The sequence below is a fragment of the Oncorhynchus kisutch genome, unplaced genomic scaffold (genome assembly GCF_002021735.2).
Source record: "Oncorhynchus kisutch isolate 150728-3 unplaced genomic scaffold, Okis_V2 Okis02a-Okis13b_hom, whole genome shotgun sequence".
Taxonomy (NCBI): domain Eukaryota; kingdom Metazoa; phylum Chordata; class Actinopteri; order Salmoniformes; family Salmonidae; genus Oncorhynchus; species Oncorhynchus kisutch.
In genome coordinates this window covers 14379521-14394036 of record NW_022261979.1, presented here as the reverse complement: position 1 = coordinate 14394036, position 14516 = coordinate 14379521, and the positions used below count along the sequence as shown (strand labels likewise).

Here is a 14516-nt window from a genome sequence, read left to right as displayed (position 1 = left end):
GCCACATCCTTCCCACTCGTCAACACTGGATAATCCCACTCATCATTTTAATAATCTCCCACAGTCCTCCCACAGGGGCCGCCCTTCCAATGGTGTCACAGAACCGATGCCAACATGACGGATAGTTCTCCTCTTCAGGGATCTGGTGGTTTCCCAAACTCTGTCCTGTGTGTACGTTTTGGGCTGATTAAAATAACCAACTCATAATTACGCTTTGATTATTTGAATCAGCTATGTAGAGTTAGAGAGCAACAACCAAAACGTGCACCCAGGTCCAGAGTTTGGGCAATCCCCAGACGAGGTGAACCATCCGTCATGCAAAGAGGTCTGGTGGAGATGACGTAGATCCCCCACACAGTCGGCTGACTCTCCGCGGTAGATGGCTGTCAGTTGGGGCTAGCCAGCTAACTCACCGTTGACAACGATAACATTCAGACTATATTCACAAGACAGAAATATCAATACCAAAATGGATCAACAGTTTGAGGAAATAGATTCGTCTGGGCAGTGGCAAAACCTTTATAATGTAAGTTGGGCATTCAATGTGTTATTTTTATCCATTTTCGGTTGCTAACCTAGCTAACGTTAGTTATGTTGCTAACTAAATTGGCTAGCTATCTGCCCGGTTACTAGCTAGCAATTATGCACATTATCCATCATACTAGCTAGCACCAAACTATGTAATTTTAACGGTATATTGAATGGATAATACTAGTTAAACTGGTATTCATCCTGAAAGATAAACTAAGCTTCACAGGAGAAGAGTCAGACTTCCGGAAAACGTGCATCAACATTAGCTGGCTCGCCTGTTTCTGAGAAGTCGCAAACACTTCCTGAAATAATATGTGCGCATGTGTTGCCATATCTAGGAATCTGAGCAGATTTACAGCGAAGTGGATGTCTGGAGCTCAAGTTAACAACAACCTATATAACTACCTACTCGGCCACAAGGAACACACAGTCCCGTTTTCTAGTTGTAGTTATTATGAGAGTGTTATAGTTAATGTTTGAGTTTTATATCCCTAGAGTTGAAAAATGTGTGATAGTAGTGCAGCAACAGTAGCCTTCTGTCTGTTATTACAGTTTGTTTTATACCATTCATTTTTCCCATAGGGATTTTACTATGACCAACAATGTCAGTATTACAAGAAGGTATTGCTCACTTATACCCTTTAATCATATATAATAGGAAAGCTTATTGGAAAGACACATTTTCAGAATGTTCATGTCAACAGACCTCTAGTGTTCATATCAGAATTACTTGTATAAATGGCTTTAAAAAAGGAAACCCTATTTTACAAGTGGTTCTGAAAGGTCATGAAAATACCTTTCCAATTATATATATAATGTAACCAACTTTGAAAGCACCAACACCAAGCTGTTGTTAAAAAATCGCCCATAAAGGTGCCATTGTAATGGGGCAGCTATGTTTTTGAAATGTGACTTTGGTTATAGAATCACCAAGTTACACACACACACACACACACACACACACACACACACACACACACACACACACACACACACACACACACACACACACACAGCGAGAACAGGGTTTTAACGGGATTTGTATTTACAGGGCCATCACAGAAGTCACACATTAACCCCATAGAAGCCTTTTCCCAATATGGCCGCCCAACAACTCTATGGGGTCTTATTGGACAATTTCACACCTGTGAATGCCCAAAAATGTTCATAGTGATGGAGAATTAACAACTACATGAGGGAGACGAATCAGATATATAAAGATGTTGAATTATTCAAATAATTGTAAGAATGTAGCCAAAAATCTTTCTGAATCGCTGATTTCTGATGTTATGATCAATAATGGCAACATTTAATCGTCAAACATGTCAAATGGATATGTACATGTTTAGAGTCATGGATGTGAGTTGATTACAATGTTATCCAAGTGGCTGTTTTCATTATGAGGACTATAATCCTTCTGCCTACATTCCATTACAATGTAGTAAAATCCAGTGTTGGGCCTGTTGAGGCCAATTACATTACTTTTAGTATTATAGTAGCAGGATTATAGAGGTTCTAGGCTAGGGATAGGAGACAGGGTTATAGAGGTTCTAGGCTAGAGATAGGAGACAGGGTTATAGAGGTTCTAGGCTAGGGATAGGAGACAGGGTTATAGACAGGATTATAGAGGTTCTAGGCTAGGGATAGGAGACAGGGTTATAGAGGTTCTAGGCTAGGGATAGGAGACATGGTTATAGACAGGGTTATAGAGGTTCTAGGCTAGGGATAGGAGACATGGTTATAGAGGTTCTAGGCTAGGGATAGGAGACAGGGTTATAGAGGTTCTAGGCTAGGGGTAGGAGACAGGGTTATAGAGGTTCTAGGCTAGGGATAGGAGACAGGGTTATAGAGGTTCTAGGCTAGGGGTAGGAGACAGGGTTATAGACAGGGTTATAGAGGTTCTAGGCTAGGGGTAGGAGACAGGGTTATAGAGGTTCTAGGCTAGGGATAGGAGACAGGGTTATAGAGGTTCTAGGCTAGGGATAGGAGACATGGTTATAGACAGGGTTATAGAGGTTCTAGGCTAAGGGTAGGAGACAGGGTTATAGAGGTTCTAGGCTAGGGATAGGAGACAGGGTTATAGAGGTTCTAGGATAGGAGACAGGGTTAAAGAGGTTATAGGATAGGAGGCAGGGTTATAGAGGTTCTAGGCTAGGGATATGAGACAGGCTTAGAGGTTCTAGGCTAGGGATAGGAGACAGGGTTATAGACAGGGTTAGAGATTCTAGGCTAGGGATAGGAGACAGGGTTATAGAGGTTCTAGGCTAGGGATAGGAGACAGGGTTATAGAGGTTCTAGGATAGGAGACAGGGTTATAGAGGTTCTAGGCTAGGGATAGGAGACAGGGTTATAGAGGTTCTAGGCTAGGGATAGGAGACAGGGTTATAGAGGTTCTAGGCTAGGGATAGGAGACAGGGTTATAGAGGTTCTAGGCTAGGGATAGGAGACAGGGTTATAGAGGTTCTAGGCTAGGGATAGGAGACAGGGTTATAGAGGTTCTAGGCTAGGGGTAGGAGACAGGGTTATAGAGGTTCTAGGCTAGGGATAGGAGACAGGGTTATAGAGGTTCTAGGCTAGGGATAGGAGACAGGGTTATAGACAGGGTTAAAGAGGTTCTAGGCTAGGGATAGGAGACAGGGTTATAGACAGGGTTATACCCAGTAGTAAGCTGACCTAGGTAATTAGTTAGGTAGTGTATACCCAGTAGTAAGCTGACCTAGGTAAATAGTTAGGTAGTGTATACCCAGTAGTAAGCTGACCTAGGTAATTAGTTAGGTAGTGTATACCCAGTAGCAAGCTGACCTAGGTAAATATTTAGGTAGTGTATACCCAGTAGCAAGCTGACCTAGGTAAATAGTTAGGTAGTGTATACCCAGTAGTAAGCTGACCTAGGGAATTAGTTAGGTAGTGTATATCCAGTAGTAAGCTGACCTAGGTAATTAGTTAGGTAGTGTATACCCAGTAGTAAGCTGACCTAGGTAAATAGTTAGGTAGTGTATACCCAGTAGTAAGCTGACCTAGGTAAATAGTTAGGTAGTGTATACCCAGTAGTAAGCTGACCTAGGTAAATAGTTAGGTAGTGTATACCCAGTAGTAAGCTGACCTAGGTAAATAGTTAGGTAGTGTATACCCAGTAGTAAGCTGACCTAGGTAAATAGTTAGGCAGTGTATACCCAGTAGTAAGCTGACCTAGGTAAATAGTTAGGTAGTGTATACCCAGTAGTAAGCTGACCTAGGTAAATAGTTAGGTAGTGTATACCCAGTAGCTGACCTAGGTAATTAGTTAGGTAGTGTATACCCAGTAGCTGACCTAGGTAAATAGTTAGGTAGTGTATACCTAGTAGCTGACCTAGGTAATTAGTTAGGTAGTGTATACCCAGTAGTAAGCTGACCTAGGTAATTAGTTAGGTAGTGTATATCCAGTAGCTGACCTAGGTAATTAGTTAGGTAGTGTATACCCAGTAGTTGCTGTAGCTCAGACCTGTACACATTTAAATGAAAGTCGTATTGACAGTCGCTGACTGGTATTTGTTCTCGTTCTTTCTCAGGAAATCCGAAACCAAGCGAGCGACTACTCATGTAAGGTGGCAAAACTCCCAGAGAATCAGAATCGAAACCGATATAGAGATGTCAGCCCCTGTAAGTATTATCAATGTGGTGAATGTTTACACCTTGACGAGTCGCAAATAGTTTTCATTTACACATTTTAAATATATCTGGTTTCAGATGATCACAGTCGCGTTAAACTTGAAAACTCTGAAAATGACTACATCAATGCAAGTCTAGTCATGGTGGAGGAAGCCCAAAGAACCTATATTCTGTCTCAGGTCAGTACATACAAGAAGTTTAGTCATAGTGGATGAAGCCCAAAGAGCCTATATTCTGTCTCAGGTCAGTACATACAAGTAGCTCAGACATTTCCATTCATTCTGTACTGATCACTGAAATGAGATTTACACTCAACATGTACTAAGGATTGTGTATCTACATGTTAAGGGTTGGTCTGTGTTTCAGTTGGTGATGAAGCAGTGTGTTGTGTTTTCTCCCAAAGGGCCCCTTGAAGAACACCTGCGGTCACTTCTGGTTGATGGTCTGGGAGCAGAACTCCAAAGCTGTTATCATGCTGAACAGAATCCTAGAGAAGGGATCTGTAAGTAGCCTACATACATGTTATCAACAGAATCCTAGAGAAGGGGTCTGTAAGTAGCCTACATACATGTTATCAACAGAATCCTAGAGAAGGGGTCTGTAAGTAGCCGACATACATGTTATCAACAGAATCCTAGAGAAGGGGTCTGTAAGTAGCCTACATGCTGTTATCATGCTGAACAGAATCCTAGAGAAGGGATCTGTAAGTAGCCTACATGCATGTTATCAACAGAATCCTAGAGAAGGGGTCTGTAAGTAGCCTACATACATGTTATCAACAGAATCCTAGAGAAGGGGTCTGTAAGTAGCCTACATGCTGTTATCATGCTGAACAGAATCCTAGAGAAGGGATCTGTAAGTAGCCTACATGCATGTTATCAACAGAATCCTAGAGAAGGGGTCTGTAAGTAGCCTACATACATGTTATCAACAGAATCCTAGAGAAGGGGTCTGTAAGTAGCCTACATGCTGTTATCATGCTGAACAGAATCCTAGAGAAGGGGAACAGACTGACTGATGTATTGTCCCCCCCCCCAACAGGAGAAGTGTTCTCAGTACTACAGCTGAATGATGTATTGTCCCCCCCCCCCCCCCCCCAACAGGAGAAGTGTCCTCAGTACTACAGCTGAATGATGTATTGTCCACCCCCAACAGGAGAAGTGTCCTCAGTACTACAGCTGACTGATGTATTGTCCCCCCCCCCCCCCAACAGGAGAAGTGTCCTCAGTACTACAGCTGACTGATGTTTTGTCCCCCCCCAACAGGAGAAGTGTGCTCAGTACTGGCCTACAGCTGAGGAACATCAGCTGTCTTACACGGACACAGGGTTTGTCGTGACGTTAGTGAAGGAAGAGGACAAGTCCAACTACATCATACGAGTGTTGGAGCTGAGGAACACAGAGGTGAGCTCTTCGTCTCCGCAGACTCTGTGTCATGAGGACGTTGCTGTTAGCAACAGTCACCGTAATAAAACGACATGTCTTTTATCCAGACAGGAGGAACCACAGAGATATACCACTTTCACTACACCACCTGGCCTGACTTTGGCGTCCCAGAATCCCCGGCCTCTTTCCTCAACTTCCTGGTCAAGGTGCGGGAGTCTGGCTCATTGGGGCCGGAGCACGGGCCCTCCGTGGTCCACTGCAGCGCTGGGATTGGACGCTCAGGGACCTTCTCGTTGGTCGACACGTGTCTCATCCTGGTAACATCAATACTTCCTGTTTTTACATTGTAATTGAATCCCCGAGGGTTGGTATGAAAGTAGACTAGCTTCCTGTTCAGGGGTTGTCCTTGGACATTGAGCCTGTTCCCGCTACAGATACAGGAGATTCTGTCTCGGACAAGGCTCTACTACGTGGTGTTTCACATCAGCTCCAGGTCAAACTGTATTTTGATGTTTTTATTTCACCTTTATTTAACCAGGTAGGCCAGGTGAGAACACCTTTATTTAACCAGGTAGGCCAGGTGAGAACACCTTTATTTAACCAGGTAGGCCAGGTGAGAACACCTTTATTTAACCAGGTAGGCCAGGTGAGAACACCTTTATTTAACCAGGTAGGCCAGGTGAGAACACCTTTATTTAACCAGGTAGGCCAGGTGAGAACACCTTTATTTAACCAGGTAGGCCAGTTGAGAACAGGTTCTCATTTACAACTGCGACCTGGCCAAGATAAAGCAAAGCAGTGCGACACAAACAACAACACAGAGTTACACATAAACAAACATACAGTCAATAACACAATAGAAAGATCTGTATACAGTGTGTGCAAATGTAGAAGAGTAGGGAGGTAGGCAATAAACAGGCCATAGAGGTGAAAATAATTACAATTTAGTATTAATACTGGAGTGATAGATGTGCAGATGATGATGTGCAAGTAGAGATACTGGGGTGCAAAAGAGCAAGAGGATAAGTAACAATATGGGGATGAGGTAGTTGGGTGGGCTATTTACAGATGGGCTGTGTCTCCAGGCTAAATGTACTGTTCAGCATTATGTAGACCAGCCGGTCTTGTCCCTGGTGTTGTGGGTGAAGTCATTCTCTCTCTCCTGTCCAGATGGAAAAGAGGAAGGACTCGTCGTCAGTGGACATTCTGAGAGTTCTGCTGGACATGAGGGAGTACCGGATGGGTCTGATCCAGACTCCTGACCAGCTACGCTTCTCCTACAGGGCTGTCCTGGAGGGAGCCAAGAGGATCATGGGAGACTGCTCTGCACAGGTAAACACCACTAACCCTAACCACACACCTAGCTAGCTGGAGGGAGCCAAGAGCATCATGGGAGACTGCTCTGCACAGGTACACACTGTAACTAGTGTAAGGGATGAGTCCTGTGTCACCGTGAAACAATTTGGGGGGTTGTGACACTGTACAGGGTCATTCTGGGGCGGCAGGTAGCCTAGTAGTTAGAGTGTTGGACTAGTAACCGAAAGGTTGCAAGATCGAATCCCAGAGCTGACAACGTAAAAATCTGCTGTTTTGCCCCTGAACAAAGCAGTTAACCCACTGTTCCTAGGCCGTCATTGAAAATAAGAATTTGTTCTTAACTGACTTGCCGAGTTAAATAAAGGTAAAATAAAAAAATATTGCCGTATCGGAGAGTAGAGGACTGTCAATGTGAAACTAGACATGAGCAGAACTGTGTCTTCATTAACTACTGTCCTGTCTGTCTGTATGAGTGGCTGTTGGTCATTAACTACTGTCCTGTCTGTCTGTCTGAGGAGCTGTTGGTCATTAACTACTGTCCTGTCTGTCTGTCTGGGGAGCTGTTGGTCATTAACTACTGTCCTGTCTGTCTGTCTGGGGAGCTGTTGGTCATTAACTACTGTCCTGTCTGTCTGTCTGGGGAGCTGTTGGTCATTAACTACTGTCCTGTCTGTCTGTCTGGGGAGCTGTTGGTCATTAACTACTGTCCTGTCTGTCTGTCTGTATGAGTGGCTGTTGGTCATAAACTACTGTCCTGTCTGTCTGTATGAGTGGCTATTGGTCATTAACTACTGTCCTGTCTGTCTGTCTGGGGAGCTGTTGGTCATTAACTACTGTCCTGTCTGTCTGTCTGGGGAGCTGTTGGTCATTAACTACTGTCCTGTCTGTCTGTCTGAGGAGCTGTTGGTCATTAACTACTGTCCTGTCTGTCTGTCTGAGGAGCTGTTGGTCATTAACTACTGTCCTGTCTGTCTGTACAGAGCCAGAAGAGAGAGCTGTCCAGAGGGGACAGAGCGACAGTATGTGATTCACCGCCTTCCCCCCCTCCCAGGTGGCTCTCTGACACCCCCGCCCCCCCTCTACCCCCACCACGGCCTTTAGACGCCCCCGCCCCCCCTCTACCCCCACCACGGCCTTTAGACGCCCCCGCCCCCCCTCTACCCCCACCACGGCCTTTAGACGCCCCCGCCCCCCCTCTACCCCCACCACGGCCTTTAGACGCCCCCCCGTCCCCTCTACCCCCGCCACGGCCTTTAGACGCCCCCCAGTCCCCCAGTCGGCCCTCAGAAAAGCCCAACGGCCAGCCACTGCCCTGTGTGGAGCCTGAGCCTGTGGCGTTGTCCAGAGAGGACCGGACATCAGGAGACGGGACAGATCCAGACAGATCAGAGAAGGACCTGGCGGAGGTGCCAAGGTCAGTACACCTCGAGGTGTATTCCCCTCTACTGCTTCTCTCTATTGTCTGCTTAACTCCTCCTACTGAAGCTGGCTGTGGGCCTTCAGTGCTGGGCAGACTGTTTAGATGGCATTCAATTAGGACCCTTCCAGACTCACATGTTTAGATGGCATTCAATTAGGACCCTTCCAGACTCACATGTTTAGATGGCATTCAATTAGGACTCCCCCAGGCTCACATGTTTAGATGGCATTCAATTAGGACCCTTCCAGACTCAAATGTTTAGATGGCATTCAATTAGGACCCTTCCAGACTTACATGTTTAGATGGCATTCAATTAGGACCCTTCTAGACTCAAATGTTTAGATGGCATTCAATTAGGACCCTTCCAGACTCAAATGTTTAGATGGCATTCAATTAGGACCCTTCCAGACTTACATGTTTAGATGGCATTCAATTAGGACCCTTCCAGACTCAAATGTTTAGATGGCATTCAATTAGGACCCTTCCAGACTTACATGTTTAGATGGCATTCAATTATGACCCTTCCAGACTCCCATGTTTAGATGGCATTCAATTAGGACCCTTCCAGACTCCCATGTTTAGATGGCATTCAATTAGGACCCTTCCAGACTCCCATGTTTAGATTGCATTCAATTAGGACCCCTCCAGACTCACATGTTTAGATGGCATTCAATTAGGACCCTTCCAGACTCCCATGTTTAGATGGCATTCAATTAGGACCCTTCCAGACTTCTCTAACCATGTAATGAAACCCTCATCTTATTATCTTATTCCAGTCTGAGGAAGAGACACAGGGAGGAGCGTATCGCCTGCACGGCCCAGAAGCTTCACCTGATGAAACAGAGACTGACGAACACAGAGAGGCAGAGAGAACGCTGGCTGTACTGGAGGCCTGTGCTGCTCAACATGGGGGCTGGAGCTGCCGTGGCCCTAGGGCTAGTGGTGGTTTGGCTCTTCTCCCAGTGATTTCCCTCCCTCTGTCAGAGCTGCCGTGGCCCTGGGGCTAGTGGTGGTTTGGCTCTTCTCCCAGTGATTTCCCTCCCCCTGTCAGAGCTGCTGTGGCCCTGGGGCTAGTGGTGGTTTGGCTCTTCTCCCAGTGATACCCCCTCCCCCTCTGTCTTTTTTGCACCAGTACCTGGCACACGGTACCCTCTCTCTCTCTCTGTAAGATACATTCTCATGGTCTGTTTGTGCATAACAGGGGTATTTATTTCTATAAGTCAAAACCAAGATTGGGGTCAATTCCATTTTTGATTCCTGTCAATTCAGGAAGTACACTGAAATTCCACATTTCAATTCTCTTCAAGCTTTTAAAAAAAAAGATTTAACATTTAGAATTTAGTTTTGCTTTCTGAACTGAAATGGTGTTGAACTCAACCCTGGTGGAAAGGTCAGAGCACTAGATCAAACCGTCCCGGTGTATATTTTGGTTCCTGTTTAAAGATCTTGGTGGTAACATCTTCTCTCAGGCTGTTGGTGCTCCAGTTGGCAGCACCTGATGAATGTACTGTCTGAAACCCCCCCTATGCAGCAGCAACAGACATCATGTGCAAAAGGCTCAGTACAAAACAACAACATCATCTTGACCTTTTTACTTTCGTTCATTCTTTTTATTTCATTTTAAAAGGTCAGATTGTTTCATTGATATGATTGATGTACGTATTTGACAGGAAGCAATTCAAAGGCTGTTTCACCTCTTTTTGGGGGATCCTCTCATAGAGCAACAGGAACATAGAGGTCAGAGGTCAGCAGTAGAACTGTTCTCTAACCAACAACATACTTTGTTCTTCATAATGCTGATGGTGCTTTGACATGTGTTCCTGACCAGACACGGTTCTTCCGTTGTGTCAGCAGGGTCCGGACCAGGCAGAGTTTGGTCTGAACGGTCAGCAGGGCCCGGACCGGGCAGAGTTTGGTCTGAACGGTCAGCAGGGCCCGGACCGGGCAGAGTTTGGTCTTAACGGTCAGCAGGGCCCGGACCGGGCAGAGTTTGGTCTGAATGGTCAGCAGGGCCCGGACCGGGCAGAGTTTGGTCTGAACGGTCAGCAGGGCCCGGACCGGGCAGAGTTTGGTCTGAACGGTCAGCAGGGCCCGCAGCGGGCAGAGTTTGGTCTGAACGGTCAGCAGGGCCCGGACCGGGAAAGATTTTGGTCTGAACGGTCAGCAGGGCCCGGACCAGGCAGAGTTTGGTCTGTCCTATTTGGGTCACGTGCTCTATAGATGATTCAACATAAATTCATTAATTCATTTTCTTTAAAATATGAAACACATCAAAAGGTGAGATGTTGTTGTGTACCGGGTCCATACAGCGGGTTCCCCCTGGTCCGTTAGTCTGGTCTCTACCTACCAACCCACGTTGTTGTGTACCGGGTCCATACAGCGGGTTCCCCCTGGTCCGTTAGTCTGGTCTCTACCTACCAACCCACGTTGTTGTGTACCGGGTCCATACAGCGGGTTCCCCCTGGTCCGTTAGTCTGGTCTCTACCTACCAACCCACTGGGTTACATTCTACTGGCAGCTGATCCAGGATGTCTCTCCTGGTGGACTTCTCAGCTAGCTAGCTTGTGCAAAGTCTGCTTATGAGGTTATATCTGATATGACAAGTTTTGCTAACCTGAGTTTATTTTATTTAGTTGTAGTATTATTAATCTGATGCTGACTGACTGGCTGGATGGCTGACTGACTGACTGACTGGATGGCTGACTGGCTGATGCCCAGCAGACAGTAAGGAGAAGTGATGTATAACAGTAGCCTTGGTCTCTGTGTTGCAGCATGGACAGAGAAACGTGTGTGTGTGTGTGTGTGTGTGTGTGTGTGTGTGTGTGTGTTGCAGCAGCAGGTTTGGTCAAAGCACCTGCCAGTCCAAGGTTAAGGAAATGAATGTTGTTCAAAGAAAGCTCGGTGACAATATGATGTGGTTGTATCTTTTACTCTGTTGCTTTTAAACCCCCAAAATACTTGAATGTGCCTTTACGGTAGTCCCAGGGTTTCCATAGTAACGTGGTAGGGAATGGAGCGCTGTTTGCTATTAGGACAGTGTGACAGAGTTGACTTCATATACCCTGAATGGTCATTGTCCTGTATACTGTTGATCAAAAATAAACCGTGTGGCTAACTCAAATAGGAATGTATGGTTGTATGGGCCCATGGTCGCGTACCAAATGTGTTGTTAGCATGTACTGACCTAGGATGTCTTCTTTATGTCGTCCCAGGTACTCACTCCTTGTGATAGAATGACTCATTGGTTACGTTCTTAGTGGTGCCCTATTCTCTTAATAGTGTACTACTTTTGGCTCTGGTCTAAAGTAGTGCACTATATAGGGGAAAGGGTTCTATAGGGCTCTGGTCTAAAGTAGTGCACTATATAGGGGAAAGGGTTGCCATAGGGCTCTGGTCTATAGTAGTGCACTATATAGGGGAAAGGGTTGCCATAGGGCTCTGGTCTATAGTAGTGCACTATATAGGGGAAAGGGTTGCCATAGGGCTCTGGTCTATAGTAGTGCACTATATAGGGGAAAGGGTTGCCATAGGGCTCTGGTCTATAGTAGTGCACTATATAGGGGAAAGGGTTGCCATAGGGCTCTGGTCTATAGTAGTGCACTATATAGGGGAAAGGGTTGCCATAGGGCTCTGGTCAATAGTAGTGCACTATATAGGGGAAAGGGTTGCCATAGGGCTCTGGTCAATAGTAGTGCACTATATAGGGGAAAGGGTTGCCATAGGGCTCTGGTCTATAGTAGTGCACTATATAGGGGAAAGGGTTGCCATAGGGCTCTGGTCTATAGTAGTGCACTATATAGGGGAAAGGGTTGCCATAGGGCTCTGGTCTATAGTAGTGCACTATATAGGGGAAAGGGTTGCCATAGGGCTCTGGTCTATAGTAGTGCACTATATAGGGGAAAGGGTTGCCATAGGGCTCTGGTCAATAGTAGTGCACTATATAGGGGAAAGGGTTCCATTTGGGACTCCAACATTGTGATGACACTGGACGATCCTCCACCATTGGTTATGGTTTAGGCAGGTAATGCTGGCCTCGGTAATGCTGGCCTCGGAAATGCTGGTCCTCGGTAAATTACTGGCCTCGGTAAATACTGGCCTCGGTAAATACTGGCCTCGGTAATGCTGGCCTCGGTAATACTTGGCTCAGTAATACTGGCCTCTGTAATGCTGGCCTCGGTAATGCTGGCCTCTGTAATGCTGGCCTCGGTAATGCTGGTCTCGGTAATACTTGGCTCAGTAATACTGGTCTCGGTAATACTGGGCTCGGTAATACTTGGCTCGGTAATACTGGCCTCGGTAATGCTGGCCTCAGAACAGCATGGACCATAACATTTGTTTGTTGTTTCCCATGAGATTCAGGTGAGTTTTGTAACTGTGCAGTCACAACCTGACTGATAATGTTTAAAAAACAACCTGAACTTGTCCAATAAAATGTATTTTTTAAACCGTACATGCTTATGGCTGAGTTGATCCGCTTTCAATCAATGATGCTTCTACACAGGTCTTAGAAGGAACTGAAATCCCGTGTTCATTTAGAAGGGACAGATGTGATTGGAGCTGAAATCCCGTGTTCATTTAGAAGGGAGAGATGTGATTGTATACAAATGTAAGCGGTTTACAAATTGACAGCAAGAAGCCCACACAGATCATGTTTGACTAAAATATATTTTCAGTCTACAAATGATTTGTAATTATGTTCCCCCCGATTTTAAATATACTCAAATATCAAAAGTAAAAATATAAATCATTTCAAATTCCTTATATTAAGCAGAGCAGACGGCAAAATGTTCTTGTTTTTAACATTTGCGGATAGCCAGGGGCACACTCCAACATAATTGACAAAAGATGCATTTGTGTTCAGTGAGTCTGCTAGATCAGAGGCAGCAGGGATGACCAGGTGTTCTCCTGATACCTGTGTGAATTGGACTGTTTTCCTAACAAGGGAAAATGTATGGAGTAAAAAGTACATGATTTTCTTTAGGAATGTAGGTAAGTAAAAGTTTTCAAAAATGTATATACTAGTATAGGCAAGTTTCTCATGAAGTCAGAGGCAGGCTGCTGTTGTTGATCCTAGTTTGTCTGTAACGTCAAATTAAAAGTGATCATACTTATGTATTGATAGTACCGTTTTTTTTTTGCTTCTCATGTTTGGGTTCCCTGTGTTGCCAATCTGAAATGTGAGAGATATGGTAGCCTAATCTTTGGCATGTTTTAATCATTTACACTATTTATCGTCAAGGGGTGTAGCGCTTGTTTCGGGCCGCAGATGGAGCCGGTCGCTGTAGTGGTCTCTTCCCGTTCTGTCTCTCTCCACAGCGGTTCTCTCACTAGCCTGCCGGGGCAGCCGAATGACACAGACACCAGATAAACGGAATATATTTTAAACGTTATCCGGGTGAGCGAGTTATAAAGCATATGGTATGAAACACCAAGAAGCGGGGGGAGTAAATGTAGTATTGTTGTTGTTGACGTTTTGATAGTTTAATTAGTTGATCCGTTAGCATAGAAGCTAACGGTCAAGCTAGCCTGGGGGGTGTCATGGCAACAGGACCAACGAGCGGCTGTTCACACAGAGTGGAAACAGGAACACATCACTTCCTGTTTTTAGGGAAAGGTTGACAATTATATGATGAATGTATCTATGAGATAAGATGAGGATGTATACCTTTTTACAAATAGTTTTTAGTATGTTGGCTATTTAGAATTGTATATGAGTATCCAAGTCAGCTGAATAAGAGAGAGACAACTGTATTGAAGAGAGAAGCCCCTGATAAATTATTTTAAATCTTCATTGTTTCAGACTCCATTCATTCTTCTCACCATACCCTGTCCAGGTCCCAAGGTTTAATAGGGTACACTACTAGACCATGTTGTGGTTTTTCACTGAGTTAACAGGGTTTAAGAGGGTACACTACACAACTAGACCATGTCTGCTGTGGTTTTTCACTGAGTTAACAGGGTTTAAGAGGGTACTACGCTTTGCCATTGCAGAGCTAGTAGTCAATGTTGCATTGTGTGAGTACCATAAATTACTAGGTTTTTTGGTCACTTTACCCCAAAAACGGTGGGACACAGACCACCATAATACATTGTATACAACTACCATGCTTTCATGTTTCACCACATGCTGCTAGTACAAAACCATGGTGTTTTTTACATCGCTGTACCATGGTTCATTTTACCATGGTAGCTAATACCATGTAACAAATGTTTTT

The 14516-nt window shown here is 45.1% G+C and overlaps 1 protein-coding gene across 1 annotated transcript; it reads left to right on the top strand.

Moving 5' to 3' along the window:
• The first annotated feature begins 252 nt into the window (after positions 1 to 252).
• LOC109884148 (tyrosine-protein phosphatase non-receptor type 2) lies at positions 253 to 10428 on the top strand. The gene is made up of 9 exons (XM_031811927.1): positions 253 to 526; positions 4080 to 4170; positions 4258 to 4358; positions 4583 to 4681; positions 5445 to 5582; positions 5672 to 5881; positions 6735 to 6896; positions 7862 to 8295; positions 9078 to 10428. The coding sequence occupies exons 1-9, from the start codon at positions 470 to 472 to the stop codon at positions 9265 to 9267; spliced, it is 1482 nt and encodes a 493-aa protein (XP_031667787.1). The 5' UTR covers positions 253 to 469; the 3' UTR covers positions 9268 to 10428.
• The last annotated feature ends 4088 nt before the right edge of the window (positions 10429 to 14516 follow it).